Source organism: Vulpes vulpes, chromosome 14 (assembly GCF_048418805.1).
Source record: "Vulpes vulpes isolate BD-2025 chromosome 14, VulVul3, whole genome shotgun sequence".
Taxonomy (NCBI): Eukaryota; Metazoa; Chordata; class Mammalia; order Carnivora; family Canidae; genus Vulpes; species Vulpes vulpes.
The window spans coordinates 74066638-74085302 of NC_132793.1; the positions used below are offsets into that span (position 1 = coordinate 74066638).

At 41.2% G+C, this 18665-nt stretch overlaps 1 protein-coding gene across 4 annotated transcripts in view; it reads right to left on the reverse strand.

The window, feature by feature from the left end:
- The window catches only part of RASGRF2 (Ras protein specific guanine nucleotide releasing factor 2), a 237337-nt gene that overhangs the window by 127890 nt on the left and 90782 nt on the right, over positions 1-18665 (reverse strand). For all 4 annotated transcript variants that reach the window (XM_025998231.2, XM_025998230.2, XM_072736877.1 and 1 more), the window contains exons 5-9: positions 17437-17690; positions 8537-8616; positions 7961-8154; positions 2194-2303; positions 1302-1420 (exon numbers count right to left, since the gene is read on the reverse strand). In XM_025998231.2, the coding sequence (XP_025854016.1) occupies positions 1302-1420; positions 2194-2303; positions 7961-8154; positions 8537-8616; positions 17437-17690 (757 nt within the window). The remainder of the gene's footprint in view (positions 1-1301; positions 1421-2193; positions 2304-7960; positions 8155-8536; positions 8617-17436; positions 17691-18665) is intronic.

Genomic DNA, 18665 nt, shown 5'->3' on the forward strand with positions numbered 1-18665 from the left:
GGCATTCCCAGTCCCCACACTGGGGCCAGCACACGGGAAGGCACACGGGCAGGCAAGGGCCAGGAAGGCAGGAAGCCCCGTGGGGACACAGTCTGTGCGGAGCAACGCAGAGCGATTAGGAAGGCCTGATGCTGTTAGCATTATATTCCACTACATTTCAAGGAAAATCAGTATCAAAAGCCAAAAATGAGAAAAGCTATCCTTTCCTAAAATATACTTCCAAACTTTAACATATGTGTAATTTCTCTCTTTATCAACAAATAATGGAAAATAGAACAGCGCGTGTTACATTTTTTAAGTATTCTGTGCAAAAATGTAGGTTCACAGCTCAAATAATGTCTTGTTTGATGAAGTAAAAAAAAATTTAAGCAACACATTTTTGGTAGGCAATGGAAATGCAAATATCTTCAAATGATATTGGCTCATTATGAACAGAAGCTACATTAAAGGTTATTTCTAGTTCTAAATGTATGTGCCACCGCTCACCAAGTTCAAAATCATAAATGTGTGAGATGTGTTGTCTCAAATCAACTCCATGGGGCATGCTCCCTTCCCTCAGAACACCTAAGCACTTAAAAAGGACTTTGGATGAGGTTTACTTAGTGCGCTTTGCAGTGAGAGCCCCGGAGGGAGATGTACCATTAGGCTGTTGCATCTCGTTTCTGGCCCAAAAATTTTCAACACTTCAGAAGCTTAATATACTGGGTGATGCTTGCAAAGCACACATCCCACAAACAAGATACAAGATACGTTCACCATTACCAAAGCGTGGCAGGGGTCAAAAGACATTTCATTTGGCAACTGGAGTCACCAACTGAATCAAATCATATCGTGTGGGGCTGATCCAGAAGTGCTGATAAAGAATGGGAACAAGAGACAGCTGTTTTCACTTCGGACATTGTCCCCACCGCTATGTGAAAGGGCTTTGAGTAATGCAAGTTTCTCTTGGGCCTTTGCCTGTATATCGTCGCCACCTGGCACTGCCACTCTCATCGGCCAGACCGATCTGTCTTCCTTGGAGCTGTAGAGAATGTCTGGTCCACTGAGGAAGAGAGTCCAGTCAGAATGTAATTTACTGTCCCACTCGTGCTTTACTATTATTGTGTTGCTGTTTTTCATGGCCCCTGAAAAGAAACAGCACAAATGTGGGCCTCAGCCACAGCCTCGATCAAGACCATGGGGATGTCCTGCATGAACAGTATCAATCACACAGCTCCAAAATGCTTGCCAGGATCTGCCAGTGACAATGTGACAGTCGCAGAGATCACTAGAGACAGTGGGTCCACCGAACAAGGACTTACCTTGGCGGATGAAAGTTTGGCTGGTGTCCAGCAAAATATCACAGCCCTCTACGATCATTCTTTCTATGGCCAGGTTCTTCCTTATGTTTTCAGTGTCACTCACTTCATCGTGCATTATCCTGTCAGACACAGCAGGGACAGATCACAGGAAGAGAGGTTTTGTATAGCTCTAGCAGGTATGCAAAGAGCTCTATCTGGGAAGTTCAGTTTTGAACTTGTATCAGTACAACTGAGGCTGTGAGGAGAGACCTCCAGGCTTGAACCAGCCATGACTCAAACCAAACCCAACGTACAACACAGTTCTAAATGACAAGTGGGTCAGCAACCAATGAGTACCCTGGGGGTGCTGCTTATAAATGCAACAGGAAAGCAACATATCATTTTATGGACAGCCCCTTCATTGAAATTAGGATGCCATTTCTTAGAGGTGGAGCAAGTTAGAGACCTTTACGCCATTTATTCCATATAAGCTAAAGGAACACAGATGTAAATAATTCTCTGAAATAGTGCAGTCACTGAAAAATCCAAAATACACATTTCTTAGCTTTTTGCCAAATATGAACACAAAGACACAACTAAAAATTGTTTTTCTACTACGCTAAAAGAAATGTTAATATTTTCAAACTTAAACGCAAATACACCTATAATCTCAATCACATAAATTCACATACTATAAAACCATTTTCAAAGATTGATTTTTTTTTTCTTGGTTAAAATTAACGTTTATGCTGATTCAGTACCATCTGAAGAGCTAGCATTTCATGTTCAGGTGAATCGGAGAAGTTGGACTGTGTCTCACTTCTTATTCCCTGGATATATATATATTAGGTTTCCATAGAAACTAACTCGCTGGTTTCTCTAATCAAGCCTTTATTATAAGTTCTCTACATACCTGGACAGTTCCTCTAGTTTCGATTTAGCAAACTCCAGACTTTTCCTTTCCACATGCTCATGAGGTGTATGAGCTAGGAGTTCATGAAGTGTGATGATATACCTGGGGATCTAAATGCAAATAAAGGCCAGCATGAGCAAGAGGTCAGGATGAGTGACCCTGGGACATCCTCTCCTGTGCACCATCATGTCTGAGAAATTCAACTCTACTTTTACAATTCTCAAATGAATTACACTTCAAACTTCACACACACATCCACATATCCACATTCACCAAGAGCACAAGAAAAGAGTAATAAAATATTATATTCCAAAGAAACAGTTGTTTCTTTAGATTTTTAACATAAGCATATATTTCTTAATCATAAAATTTGAAAATTGGTTCATAGGGAAACATAGTGATTATCAAGTCACATGAGTCCATATTTTAGATATATTTGTTTATATTTTTTTTTATTTGAGAGGGAGAGAGAGATAGCATGAGCATGGGGAGTGAGAGAGAGAGAGAGAGAGAGACAGAGACAGAGAGAGAAGCTCCCGAGCCCCACACTGAGCTCAAGCCCAGGACCTTGAGATTGTGATTTGATGTATGCAAAGTCAAATGCATAACCAACTGAGCCACCCACCCAGGCAGCCCCACATTTTTTTTTTTTAATTCACAACCCTACTGCAATGTTCTCTTTAAGAATTTAAACCTGGGAGAAGACATACTCACCTTTATTACATTCTCATCCTACTTTACCTTAACTCATCCTTCTAGCAGTAAAATGTATTAATTACATTATTTACTAGTACTTTTGTTTATGGATAAACTATCTGAATTCTGTCAAAAGCGGAAACTCCACCAGCCATATGACGATTTTAAATGAACATAGTAGAGATTTAACTCAAGTTTTACTGATTCTACTTATATATATATATATATATATATATATATATATATATATATATATAAGTAAAAATGACTCAAGTCATTTTTACTTGTGTACATCCAGTTTCATCAACTATATATATATATATATATATATATATATATATATATATATATTTTAATTCTACTTATTTACTGGTTTACAGATAAAATTTTTTTAGAAAGCTGGGGCAGTGGGCTTAACTTTAATAACGACATGCATGCACCACAGCTGCCATAACGTGGCCTGCAATGGGCGTGTACGCCCAAACCTCCACACCAACAGAAGGGTTATGTCCCCATTATACAGAGATAAGGAGGAAACAAAGCGTGAAGCGGTCTGGTAACTTGCCCAGGGTGGTCTCACAGTACATGACAGAGCCAGCCATGAACATGGCTCTCACTGGTACACAAACCCACTCGGTGTCCTCTGTGGGGCCTGGGGACTCACTCAACCCTCAAAAGGACTTCTGAGAAGGAAGAAAGTAAAACAGCCTCCTGGAGCGCTGTGGCTAGCTCCTTCCATCCTGTCCTGAGGTGTTGGCAGCCCTGTCTACGGATTTGCTTTTGCTCTTGTGCAGGGGGTGGCCTTCACTGGGTCACCTACTGTGGCCTACTGAGGGCCTATGTTTATGCATGAGCACAAAGGGCAGGGCCATCAGCACAGACATGGATCTGCAGTTGATACTCTGGGACCGTATCCTAGGGAATGTCATCCTATTAAAGTTTGGAAGTTCAGACAGACTCCTTAAAGGAGGGAGACCCCTCCCTGTGTAAGACATGTGGAGGATACTTCCTCTCCATCCCATAAACTTCTCCTGGTAAAGGTCCCTGGGAAACATACGCTTTCAAATATCCCTTCCGCACAAAGCCAGTATGCCTCTAAGTCAGCAGTCATACAAGAAAATCAAGGCAAACAACAGCTAATGCACTAAATCTTTCATAACAAAGAAGGTAGGAGTGGGAGCGCCTGACACATACGATGCAAGCACTGAAAACCCACAAAACTAAGTTTAGTCAATAGCTTCATGATCTTCCCCCATTAATTAAATCTATTTTAGAGAGCTCCTTGGCTCAGATTCAAATAGATGGATTTGAAATTCAGAAACTGGCCCTTTCTACTTTCTGGTGGAGGAACAAACAAGGCTGAAGCTGCCAAAAAAGCTGGGAAAGGACATTCTGCAGAAAAATGGACGGCTCTCCAAAGAGCGCATCTGTATATTCAAGAGCTGATTATAAATCTGTTCCCCCAAAAAACAAGAATCACAGTAAGTGCTGTCCAGATGAATCATAATTCTCCTTTCAATTATGAAACAATGCTTATCACTTTGTAGACATTAATGAGCTTGCTCTGCTGTTACAGTAAATAGGTGGCTAGAGCGGCAAGTGGCTACTTGCTGGAGAACATCTAACAGTTCTCATAGGGGGTAGAATTCACGACTGGCTTACCTATGGACTTAGGAGCAGCTGAAGCCAATTTAAACAGTACCAGTCAAGCCATTGTCTTTGCTAATTAAAAATTATATTAATAACTACATTATTTTCCATAAACAAATTTCTTGGCAACACTTGGACTTATTCGTCTGATAGTTCAATTGAGGATAAATTTACTACATCATCCAAATTCTACAATTCTTCCATGTTTCAAAGCTCAACATAGTACATTAAAAGCAGCAATTGACTTACTTGACAAAGAGCCCAGAACACTTTCTCTTCTATACATATACAGGCTAAAAGCTGCCAATCGCCTCTCCCCTGTGCCCACACCAACCTCTGCCCCCATGTCTAGACTCAAGTAAAAGTCTGGCCAGAGGTCCCTTGGTGGCATGAACTAGGGTCACTTCTTCTACTGTTGTCTAATAGCACAAAAAAAAAAAAAAAAGAATAAAGTGCCTCAGCCTCATCCCCAGGTCCAGCCTCCACTAGGGCAAGTTGGAAGTGCAAAAGTACTACTGCTGACACATGTATGCAGGGGGAAGTAGAAACAGTTGGACCCTTCAAGGGAGCAAACACTTTCATGACTATTTCACCTCATTTGTGAAAGAACCAAAAGGCAACAAGAAGGAGGGAATGAACCTAGTGAGAAAAAAAAACCTTCAAGCTTCTAGAAAGGGCAATTTTCCCCCAAGTGTTCCATATGGTTACTCCTAGGGAGAAGGCAGGAAGAAGAGACACCAAGCGAACAAGACAAAGAAGAGACATCAAGGAGAATGAGGCTCTTAGAGGTAGCAGATTCTGATGGTTTCCCCTCTTGGTCTATTCAAGATAGTTCTAGGGAAGCAAATAAATAAATAGCACAACTCAATGTTCTTTGTTCTTTCAATTTGCACACTTCCTGCAGTTTGGACCAACTCTGGCTAAATTCTTCAAGTTTGAGGTTTCTCCCTGAACCTCCCAGGCTCTCAGAACAAGTGCCTTTGGTCTGGAAGAAGCCACAGAGCCTCAACATCTGATCTATCAGCTAAATTCTAGGGTTTGGGGCCACCACAGTCTTGGAATGGGGGTTCCTGGACCAGGCTCCTTGAACCCCCACATAGTTACCCAACCCAAACTTTTAGAACTGGTGCAGTCCCCTTAAAATCACAGAGTCAGCTAGACCTCTGGGAGATGACTAGAGCTCAAGTGCCTCAATTTTAAGAGTAAGAAACCAAGATTTATATTGTTTCAATTATTTTCCTCAATGCTACAACTGAAGAGTGAGCCAGACATCCAGGTCTTCTAAAGATTCTCAGTCCAATGGTCCTTTCATGACATTATGGGAATTCCTTGGAGTCAATGAAAATGCCAAGTCATTCTTATTGGGCTTAAACTCCAGGGCAAAGGAGGGAGGGTGGTAGGAGAGTATCTCAGCACTTTAAAGATGATCCAAAGGACTTTCCAAGGCCCTACATTCTACTGTGTTTGGACACCTCCCCTAAAGCTCAAGTGCAATTGTGTCACTTTAAAACGCTGAGAGAGGGGCACCTGGGTGGCTCAGTGGTTGATGTCTGCCTTTGGCTCAGGTCATGATCCCAGCATCCTGGGGTTGAATCCTGCACTGGGCTCCCCACAGGGAGCCTCCTTCTCCCTCTGCATATGTCTCTGCCTCTCTCTCTGTGTCTCTCATGAATAAATAAATAAAATCCGGGATCCCTGGGTGGCGCAGCGGTTTGGCGCCTGCCTTTGGCCCAGGGCGCGATCCTGGAGACCCGGGATCGAGTCCCACATCGGGCTCCCGGTGCATGGAGCCTGCTTCTCCCTCCGCCTGTGTTTCTGCCTCTCTCTCTCTCTCTGTGACTATCATAAATAAATAAAAAATTAAAAAAAAAAATAAATAAATAAATAAAATCCTAAAAAAATAAAATAAAACAAAACACTGAGAGAATCACACCCAGGGAAATTAAATAGGCCTCAGGAAGACATTAATGGGCTGTCAGAAAGGGCGCTAGGTACCCCCTGAATATTCCATGTGCCTTTGATAACTCTACCTTTGAATATTCACCCGAGGCAAAGTTGCCTGAAAGACACAATTTCGAGTATTTAATCATCATCCAGAGTAATGCCAAATATTCAAACAGAATCTCAGAACACTGCACTATATAAAGTTTGTTTTGCTATAAATAAAGGCTTAAATTACAATTTTTATAAGGTAAAAAAAAAAAGCAAACTTTTTTTTGTTTGCTTTGAAGTTTTTCTTGTAAAATATTTCCTCAGAGAGGCCAAGAGTTCAAACAACTCAGTTCCATGAAACAACACAATAACATTATAAAGTTTCACTATATTTAAGTTGTTTCAAATGCATCCTTTTGGTTTTTAAAAACCTTACTCAACCTCTACGGTGATTTCCAGGATTTCAAGCAGGACTGACCAACTTTAAGACAAACAATTATGACCCAGAGCAACATTTCTTTCTGAGGCTACACAATGATCTGCTGGGGTCAGCAGTGCCTGTAGGGGGGCAAAGCTCTCCGCAGAAGCCCTAACACATGATGAGGAGAATCGGTTTACCACATGACAATCTGGAGGCCTGGCCAGAAGCCCCATAAATTCCACAATGAGAACACTCAATGCCTTTCCAAAAGAACAGAATCAACGCTTTTCAAAAGAACGGGAGATTCAATTCACATTTTGACTTCCACAGTCCTCACTCAAGGACTCGGAATGGTAAAGCCTGCGACACAGGCAAGGACACAAGTGTGCTTGGTCCCTCAGGGGCCCTCTAATGCCAAAAAGGTAAATGTAAGGACAAGGCCCAGCATCAATGCAAGAACCCGACTCTGGGCCAAGAGTGCCCAGGTCCTGCCAGGGCCTCCAGACCCTCGGTCGCCTCTGTGGCCCAGCCGTCCTCCTTTGGCTCTCCAGAGCTCCAGACAAGCTCGAGACTAGTTCCAATAGCAATTGTAACGGGGCGGGGAGGATGGGCAGGAAAACAAAGATTTTCCCAGCAGTCACTCCACCCTGCAGGAGCCTTTTATGCAACCAGCATATACTGGAACTTTTGCACAGCATCCTATTTCTGTAAACCTGATAATATTTTTAAACATGCTGGAGGAGGAGACTCCATGGAAGAAGTCTGTGTGGTAGCTTTCTGTAAAGGGAAAATTGTGCCACTTTGCACAAAATCATTCCTGATATAATTGCTTCAAAAATGCCTGTTTTTAAAAAAAAAAAAATGTCTGCTCTTCTTCCCTATACTACACAGACAGAAAATGTGTGGCATATGTTTGCTTATCTCAGGGTCAAGCTCAAGATGACAGAGGATGCATACGCGCCGTAATTCCCCACAGGGCACACTTGGACACCTCGCTCTGGTCACCGCAGGCATCAGTACCACCAGACTGGAGTCAGTGACTTATAAAATGTGTCCCAGATGACTTACCTGAAACATTGGATAGGTCAAGAACGTTTCCAGCATCCTCCCCTCACAGGCAGGGTTGGCTTCATACTGTTTTAAGAGTTTGTCAAAATCTCTGTTTTGCTTACAATTGGCAAGCACTTGGAGGCTGTACTGGTGATTACGCACAAATTCTTGATAAATGTTCAACATGGGGAGCAAAATATCAAACAGATCAGCTGGAAAAAAGAAGTAAACATGGCAGTTTCTCTTTGCCCTTGGTAAATTACCCAAGGTATGAGGAGAGGTGCACTCGATGGGATGGCAGAGAGCAGCTCCCAGCACCAGGGGTCACACATGCACAGGGCCCCCAGTTCAGATGCCTGAATGACTGTTCTGGTGGAAGGCACCCGGAGGCCGAGCATGACTCTTGCCCCAAATGCACTATGACAGGTCAGGGCAAAGGGCTGAAAGGACAATGAAACAGGTCCCCAAAACATAAGGAAGCTCACAGGTCAAGAGGGAAATTCAGACAGCTTAGGCTGAATGATGCTGAAGTTATTTTACTTTAATTGTAGCCATCTTAAGAGAAAATCTTTTATCTCTAAAGCATGCACTCACCTAAAATCAAAGTAGGCCAGTTTGCTATCCTCGCCTTCAGTCCTTGGTGAAATATTTCATGAAGAAACATAATCGTTTCACTATAAAAATGGAAAAATAATTCAGTCATTGCAAAGTGTCTATTTTGTTAAAGAAGCCTCCTGAGTCCTTAAAACCTTAATAAATACGTGATATACATGTCTCCCAGGGCCTCCCAACTCTATGCCCAATAATAACATGGATTGCATTCGCCCTCATAAAGCAATTTATCTTTCAGACAATCTCAAAAATTCAAAGAAAATTCTGAGCTAAGCTTCAAACACTGGAAGACACTGAGCACCAAATCACTGTCATATAACTCGCCTTATCAATTTGTAATAGCAATATCTTTCTACTGTTAGAATGTAGCACTTCAACTGATAATCAATGAATTAGTTATGATCCTTTTCCTCTTAGATTTGAGTCTAGATGATAACTCAGGGAAAGTACTCTCTCTTTCATTAAAATGAGTTTTGACAGGAGAGAGGGGAAAAAATCCATAGCAAAGGTTTGGCAGTACTCTACTGTAACCACTCCCAAGACTCCCAAGACAGAAATGTAAAAGAATCCTCTGAAAAGGACAAAGCCTACACGGAGATACTAAAATGAGAACTAGTGATGCAGAGAATTTTCTCATGTGCGTGTTGGCCATGTCTATGTCTTCCTCTGTGAGATTTCTGTTCATGTCTTTTGCCCATTTCATGATTGGATTGTTTGTTTCTTTGGTGTTGAGTTTAATAAGTTCTTTATAGATCTTGGAAACTAGCCCTTTATCACTTGCCATCAGGGAAATACAAATCAAAACCACAATGAGATCCCACCTCACACCAGTGAGAATGGGGAAAATTAACAAGGCAGGAAACCACAAATGTTGGAGAGGATGCGGAGAAAAGGGAACCCTCTTACACTGTTGGTGGGAATGTGAAATGGTGCAGCCACTCTGGAAAACTGTGTGGAGGTTTCTCCAAGAGTTAAAAATAGACCTGCCCTACAACCCAGCAATTGCACTGCTGGAGATTTACCCCAAAGATATAGATGCAGTGAAACGGCAGGACACCTGCACCCCGATGTTTCTAGCAGCAATGTCCACAATAGCCAAACCTGTGGAATGAGCCTCGGTGTCCATCGACAGATGAATGGATAAAGAAGATGTGGTTTATGTATACAATGGAATATTCCTCAGCCATCAGAAACAACAAATACCCACCATTTGCTTCGTCGTGGATGGACCTGGAGGGTATTATGCTGAGTGAAATAAGTCAATCGGAGAAGGACAAACAGTATATGGTCTCATTCACTTGGGGAATATAAAAAATAGTGAAAGGGAATAGAAGGGAAGGGAGAAGAAATGGGTAGGAAATATCAGAAAGGGAGCAGAACATGAAGACTCCTAACTCTGGGAAACGAACTGGGGGTGGTGGAAGGGGAGGAGGGCGGGGGGGTGGGGGTGAATGGGTGACGGGCACTGAGGGGGGCACTTGACGGGATGAGCACTGGGTGTTATTCTGTATGTTGGCAAACTGAACACCAATAAAAAATAAATTTATTATTTAAAAAATTCTTGAAAACAAAAAAATAAAAAAATAAAATGAGAACTAGGCATAGTTAGAGATCCAAATTTCTAAAAAGTTCAAGAAGAGTAGTTACCAAAGCAACTTTTGCTTCCTCATTACAATTATCCCGTTGGAATGAACCTCTAAAGCCTTTTCTGAACTAACACATCCACACAATCAAACACAGAATCATTCATGTCAGTGAGATACTCTGGTTTGTTGAAGTCAAATTCCACTACAGTAAACATCAATGGGAAATCCTTAATTTTTTCCAAATGGTCCAGGAAACAAAATACACACTGCTTGAAGATGATAATTTATTTTTCTTTTATAGAAATTTTAACTAAGGGGCTCCTAGGTAGCTCAGTGGTTGAGTGTCTGCCTTCAGCTCAGGTTGTGATCCTGGGGTCCTGGGATCGAGTCCCACATCGGGGGACTGCAGGGAGCCTGCTTCTCCCTCTGCCTGTGTCTCTGCCTCTCTCTCTGTGTCTCTCAGGAATAAATAAATAAAATCTTAAAAAAAAAAAAAAAGAAATTTTAACTAAGCAGTGTTTGTTGTTCAAGGACTTCAAGCAAATCTAGATATTGTATCTTAGTCATCCCTTCCTCCTTCTAGGTGGACCCGATGGAGAGCTAAGGCCACACTCCCCTGACTCCCTTGTAAATGTGGTTCTGGAGGTGAGTTCGGTTCCACCTGTTGCACCAATAGATGCACTTGGTAAGTAAGACGTGGGAGGCTGGAGTAGAGGCAATCTTCCTGTTGCTGAAAGTCAGTCACGGAAATGTGAGTATTTTAGGGGCCATTCCAGCACCCAGCCTCAGTGTTTTTGTTTCTAGGCAACAGCTTCCTGGACCTGAAAGGCAGACAGGTGGCAATGGTGGTGCTGTACTTCCTCACTACCGAAGCATGTCTACAGTGCTGTGCCCTTGAACTCAAAGCTCCAGGCGCAGCTCCCTGACTTTACTCCTCCAGCTCTTCCAAAGAGTTCTGTAAGCAATGAACTCCCTCCACTCACAGAGAGGCTTCTTTTTCCTACACTGAAAATGTATATAACTGATACATCTACTTTCATATTTTGATACCAGGATGGTTAGAAAAAAATGAAATAATCCTGCACGTAGGTAAGTTTTTTTTTTAAGTATAAACTGTTGAAATGCAAAAAAATTGGGGTGCCTGGGTGACTCGGTCAGTTAAGTGTCAGACTCTTGGTTTCAACTCAGGTCATGACCTCAGAGTCCCCAGATGGAGCCCCTCACTGGGTTCTGGGCTTGCAGTCTGCTTGTCCCTTACCCTCTGTCCTCCTCCCACTCTCTCTCTCTCTCTCTCCCTCTCTCTTTCTCTCTCTCTGGAATAAATAAACAAATAATTTTGTTAAAAAAGAAATTCAAAACTGACCTGCCATAACTGGAAGCCTGTCCTTCCCATTTAAAGTCAAGGAAAGGAATCCAGTTAAACAGCCGCAGTGACAACAAACACCCTATGAACCTCAGCTTTAAAAACATCTCTTTTCAGGATGTTAACTGGAATTAAAAACTATTTAAAAAAAAAAGAAAAACATGTATCTTAAAAATGAATACATAAAATAAAAAGATAAAAACATACCTCTTCAGATCTCCCTTAAGGACTAGGTATAGTAAACAACTGCTAAGTGTATGAAGAGCTTACAGCTTCACCTTCCAAGAAGAGGCCCAGCACATCCTGACTCCGAATTTAAACAATATGACAAATCTGGCCTTCCAGATTGCAGATCACGCAATCCAACAGAAACAAATCCCCAGAGCTGACCTAAGAGCAAGGTGGTGCAGGCTCTGCTGGCATCACTACCAGAGGGTAGTTTACAATCCCGTCCATTGTCATCAGAACTGTTGAAATGACATGCTTGGGTGATGGAAGTATTTGCCAAAAGGCTAGCTGTGCAGCCTGATGATCAGGAGCTCCTCTTAGGTCCCTCAAGATGTCTCACACACTTGCACAGGGCCACTGCCACCTAATGTGGGGAGATCTTCCTCCTGCCTCACAACAGAGAAGCCAAGCTTCTAATCTCCTGTTAACAAGTTACCTTCCAGGGGTGCCTGGGTGGCATAGCCAGTTAAGCACCTGACTCTTAGTTTCAGCACAGATTGTAACCTCAGGGTCTTGAGATCGAGCCCCAAGATGGGGTCTGCACTCAGTGGGGAGTCTGCTTGACATTTTCTCTCTCCCTTTCCCTCTGCTCCTCCTCGCCCAATAAATAAATCATTAAAAAAAAAAAAGTTACCATCTATCAGCCACACAGTCATCTATAGACACCCCCCAGCCATGCCTTTCTAAATATTTAAGTACATTTTAATTATGATCTATGGTTTAGTCCCTAAAATCTTCCTTATAGTGTGGGTCTTCATTTTATAAAAACCTAGGTGAAATAACCTTTATTTATTTATTTATTTATTTATTTTTAAAGATTTTATTTGTTTATTCATGAGAGACACAGAGAGAGAGAACAAAGGCAGAGGAAGAAGCAGGCTTTCTGCAGGAGCCTGATGTGGGATTCCATCCCGGATCTCCAGGATCACACCCTGTGCCAAAGGCAGACACTCAACCTCTGAGCCACCCAGGCATCCAGGGAAAAAAAACCTTTAGCTCAGAATTGGCAATAACCTAAAATAAATGCAGGCTGGGGGATGGGTTCAATAAAGGGAATGAAGAGTACACATATCCTGCTGAGGACTGAGTAATGTACAGAATTGTTGAACCATCACATTACACATCTGAAACTAATGTAACACTATATGTCAGTTATACTTCAATAATAAAAGAAAATAAAGTAAAATAAGATAAATGCAAAAAAAGCCTTAATTCCTTAAAAAAAAACAAATTAAAATATATTGCAATAATTTTTGTTCTTTTTCTTTAAAACAGTTTTTTTGACTATGGTTGATACACAATATTACATTACTTCCATGTGTATAATTCATGATTGGACAAGTTTATACATTATACTACGCTCACCACAGTGTAACTACCATCTGTCCTGTTAAATCACTATTATAATACAATTGACTGTATTCCTTATGCTCTGCTTTTTATTCACATGATTTACTCATCTCATAACTAGAAGCCTGTATCTCCCTCTCCCACTTACCCATTCTGTCCAACCCTTCACCCACCTCTCCTCTGGCAACCATCAGTTTGTTCTCTGTATTTATAGGTCTGATTCTGCTTTTTGTTTATTTATTTAATTTTAGATCCCATTTTTGAGGGGAATCATATGGTATTTGTCTCAGTCTGACTTATTTCACTTAGTATAACACCCTCCAGGTCTATCCATGTTGTCTAAAAAGGCCAAAAAAAAAAAAAAAACCCTAAAACAAAACAAAATCTCATCCCTTTTTATGGCTGTGTAATATTCCAGTGTGTGTGTGTCTCATGTGTATGTACTTTTTCCTTATCTATTGGTTTACTGGTGGACACTTAAGTAACTTCCTTAAGGGAACATACAGCCAAGCATGTAGGTGTAAGCACACATTAATAAAACAAATATGTTACTTTTTCCAGGTTTTTATAAAAACAAATAAAAAAGTGGGGTGGGAACATAAACCCTCTGACTTGGAGAGCACCCATGTGGCTTATCTACCACTTGGCAAAGTTCTAGCATTGTCTCTTTTTTATATGCCAGCTGCTCTTTCAAACTGTAGCTTTTATTCGCTGCCCAAGACCAGAGGAATCTGTTCCTGGTCCCTCAGTACAACACAGTCCCACTGCTCTTTGCAGCATCAAGGGTCAATTCCCTTTGTTACCATGTCTCCCTCCCTCTTGCTGTTCTCTTGCCCTTTCTCTCCATCTCTGGTTATGTAGAAACTATTCAATCAAGCCCTCAGTCCTTCTTCAAGAGGAATTGTTCTAGGTGTCATTGGTGTGTTCCCTGGAGAAGGTGAGTTTAGGGTCTTCCTACAACACTATCTTGGAGTAGAACTCTTCCCCAGCCTTTCTTTTAATGCCTTGAGCTCTGAGCTCCAAGTTCCCAGCTCGCTGGCAGTCCTTTCTCCAATACTACTCCTGTCATAATTCTGGGTGACTCTAATAGGCACAAAAACCAACACTCCTGGCCTCTAGGGCCTTTGAACTCCTTTCCTCTTGGCATCTTTGCCTCCAATAACGTCAACCAACACTCCTTTGATGGTACTTTAGACCTTGTCATTGTCAGTAACTACATCCCCTCCCTATCTCAGTTTCAAGCAAACTGTTTTCTGATCTTTCAATTCACTGCCTTTAGAACTCTGACTCCAAAAAGGCTTCTACATCACCAGGACCTTCATGCATGATCCTGTCATCTTATCACTGACCAAAACCCCTTGCACCATCATTTCCCTCTCTGCACAGTTTAGATTCCATGGCTCACTGTTATAATCTCTTCCTTGCATAACCTTCAACTCCCCTATTCATTTCTCATGTCATCATATTAGCCTCACACAATACCAAAAAAGCCACTCACCCACCCACTCTGCACCAGTGCAGCTGAAAGTGGCTGAAGAAAAACACATAACCATCCTGACTAGTCTCACTGACAGTCATGACCACCACCCTAATAGAGTAATATAGGCTCTTCCAGCTGTGTAGCAATTATTCTACAATATCATACACTTTCCCCTCTTATCTAACCCCAATACGTTCCTTCTATCAGCACTGTCACATGTCCTTGCTTCCTAATGACATATGTATCAAGGTACTATTCCCTCCCTCCCTATGCACCCACTTGACTTATACACCCTGTTCTACCCACTTTTGTCTATGCAAGTTTATTGCTCCAGCAATATCCTCCTCTACCCTACGTCATTTCCCCCTTGTTATCAATGTAATTTTTATCCTAAGTCAAAACACACACACATTTTTTTATACCTCCAGGTATAAACTTACCTCCAGGTACCGTCTTGTTTATTGGCTCCTCTCTATAGCAACACTCTTTGAGTTTTCGATACCAACTCTCTCCGATGATTACCCTTCCCTCCCATTCTCTCCTAAGTCCCCTCCAATGGCTCTCCTAATGGCCCTCATCAAAGTTACCTATAAGCTCTGTGTTAAACATATGGTCGGTTCTCAGTTACCATTTTATTTGACCCTTTGGACGGAGTTCATTTGTTCTTGCCTTGGTTTCCAGGACAACCCATTCTGCTGGTTTTCATCCTATGACCCTAATGGATCTTCTTCATTCTTTTCTGCTAGTTCCTCCTCATCTTCTTCATCTCCAAACGTTGGAATCTCCTGGGGCTCAGTGTCGTTCCTCTTCTCTCATTCACATCTGTGCTTACTCCCTTGGTAATCTCATTCAGACCAACTGCTTTAAATACTATCCATATGCTATTGGAGCCTCAAATTTATATCTCCAGCCCAAACTCCTTCCCTGATATATAGTCCCTGTTCACTTGATTTCTCCATATGAATGGATAATAGCCTTCATGCTTGAGAGGTCTGAGACAAAAACTCTTTGTCTTTCCCCCAAACCTCTCTATACCTCAATGTTTCCCATTTAGTGAGAAGTTACTCTATCCTTCTAGCTGTTCAGCCCCAAAACCTTGGACTTTCCTTCAAAACCCCACATCAAACTCATCAGAAAATCTCATTGGTTCTATTTTAAAATATACCAGGAATCCAACCATATATCACTGCCTCCAATGACAACCATCTTTTGCTTATATTATTGTAATAGCCACCTAACAGGCCTCCCTGCTACAATCACCTCTCAACTGGTTTATTGAGATCGCCACCAAACTGATTTCCCTGCACTCTATTCTCAACAGAGAAACCAGAGTGAGATTTTAAAATATGAGTTATATGATACTACTTCTCTCCTCAAAATGTTACCAGTATCTGCCCATCTTATTTACAGTAAAAGCAAACATCTTTACAATGTCGTATTGTTACCTCTTTTCATCCTTAGTCAGTTCCTCAAAACAAGCAAACCAGATCTGCCCCGGCCTCAGGCCCTTTGCATAGACTGTCTCCTCTGCTTGCCTCACTGTTCTCCCAGATAGCCAAATGGCTTGCTGCTTCATCAATTCCAAGTCTTTACTCAAAAGTTAACTTATCTTTGAGGCCTTTCTAAAAGCTGGTTATAGAAAAACTATGGCATATTCACATAATGTAAAAAAAGTAGTGATTTTATTTTTATTATTTTTATTTTTATCTTTTTTAAGATTTTATTTATTCATGAGAGAGAGAGAGAGGCAGAGACACAGGCAGAGGGAGAAGCAGGCTCCATGCAGGGAGCCCCATGTGGGACTCAATCCTGGGACCCCAGGATCAGGCCCTGGGCTGAAGGTGGCACCAAACCGCCGAGCCACCCGGGCTACCCCATAGTGATTTTTTAAAAAATAGAATGCTCTTTAGATGTCAATATGGGAAGATGTCTAGAATATACTGTTAAGTGAAAAAAGGCAAGTACATATTAAAGTTCATTGCCTTTTGTGTAAGAAGAAAGAAAATAGGATTCCACATCCAAATTTGATTGCTCTACATCAAGAGACACTAGAAAGATATGTAAGAAACTAATGAAAATGGTTAAAAATGGAAAGTGGGGGAAATGGGGCTAGGCAGAGACAAGAGTAAGTTATTTGATGTCTTCATGTTGTTTTGAATTTTGGATGATGTAAATGTATTATATATTCAAAAACAAGTAAATAAATTTTAAGTACAACACCCAGGCACCCCAAAGTCCTCTCCCCTTCTTGATTTTTTCCACAACACTCATCACCACATAATATACTACATATTTCTCTTATTCACCATTCCTTATTTCCCTTCCCACATCAAAATTTAAGTTCCATGAAGGCAGGGATTTCTGCTTTGCTCCCTGATAAATCCTCAGCAGGAAGGACACTATAAGTAGCAAATAAATTTGCTACAGATTCTCAGGCCCTCTGTTATTGTTCTTTCTAAAGTATGTCTGTATAAATTACATGTGACGACCCATTACTCATTCCATTTCCCTCAGTTTATGAAGATTATCTTTCCCAACACACACACCCACACAATGACAAGAAAACACATGTCGAATAGAGACAAACCAGAGAACTAGATGCCATGATTCAAGATAAAGACACGTAAATTTGGACAAATAATGAGACACAAATGACAGCTTTCTCATTTTCAATATCACACACCTGTAAAGGTGACTTTATGGTACCTATTAATAGTAAAAATTCCCCCAAAGGGAGCCTGCTTCTCCCTTTGCCTGTGTCTCTGCCTCTCTCTGTGTGTCTCTCATGAGTAAATATTTTTTTTTAAAGAGTAAAAATTCTTTTAAGAAATAAAAATGCGTCTTTCACATGACTCTGATTTATGCCAATACAAACCTGTTGAGGAAAATGCTGCTGACATCATCATGGCTGATGGGAGGCTTCTTGGAGCTGGCCGCCATCCGCAGGGGCCGGAGGAAGCCATTGACCAGGATGTAGAGCTGGTGAACATACTCTGACTCGGCTTCAACCATGGTGAACACAATCTGGTTTCTCTTCCTCATACTTTCAGCATGAGGAGAACAAATGTAATCCTGCACAATAGTCTTCCATTTCCTTCTACACAACCATCCTCTCATGAAGCTCTGAACCTAAAGGACAGCAACAACAGAAAGATCTCAGGGAGCTGTGGGGTCAGCCTGTCAGTAAAGGTTTCCATCCTACGCCACATAAACCCTGTTTTTTCATTAGTGCATTAATAATGGTCCCAGCGCTAGAGTAAATAACGGCAGGCTTTTCCAGATGGTAGAAAAAAAGAGGATTTAAAAATAATATTTTTCTCAGCTTCACAAGTTTCTTCTATATCTTAAGCCCTTTAGGACTGCCCATATGGACACCAGAATAGGATAATAGTACATATTCAGTTATTAACATTTCAATAAAGGAATAAATGGAAGGTTTATTCTTTAATAATATAAAAGCAGATATTAAAGTTTTTTTAATTGTGGTTAAAAAAAAGCAAAGAACTTAAAATTTACCATCCTAACCATTTTAAGGTGTATTGTTCAGATAAAGTATTTCACATTGTTGTACAACAGATCTCCAGAACTTCTTCATCCTGCAAAACTGACACTCTATACCTATTGAACAACAGTTCCTACTACTCCCTTCCCTCAGTCCGTGGTACTCACCATTCTTTGTTTCAGTGAATTTAACCACTTTAGGTAGCTCCTATAAGTGGAATCACACAATATCTATCTTATTGTGACTGGTTTATTTCACTTAGTATAATGTCCTCAAGGTTCATCCATGTTGTACCATGAGCCAGGATTTCCTCTCTGTTTAAGGCTGAATAATATTCCATTGTACATACATTTTGTTTTTCCATTCATCTCCTGATAGACATTTGAGTTGCATCTACCTCTTTGCTATTGTGAATAATGCTTCAGTGATCGTGGGAGTGTAAATATCACTTCAAGATCCTGCTTTCAGTTATTTTGGATATATACCCAGAAGTGGGAATGCTGCACCATGGGGGTAGTTCTATTTTTAATTTTTTGAGGAATGACTATACTGCTTTCCATAGACGTTGAACCACTTCACGATCCCACCAAGAGTACACAAAG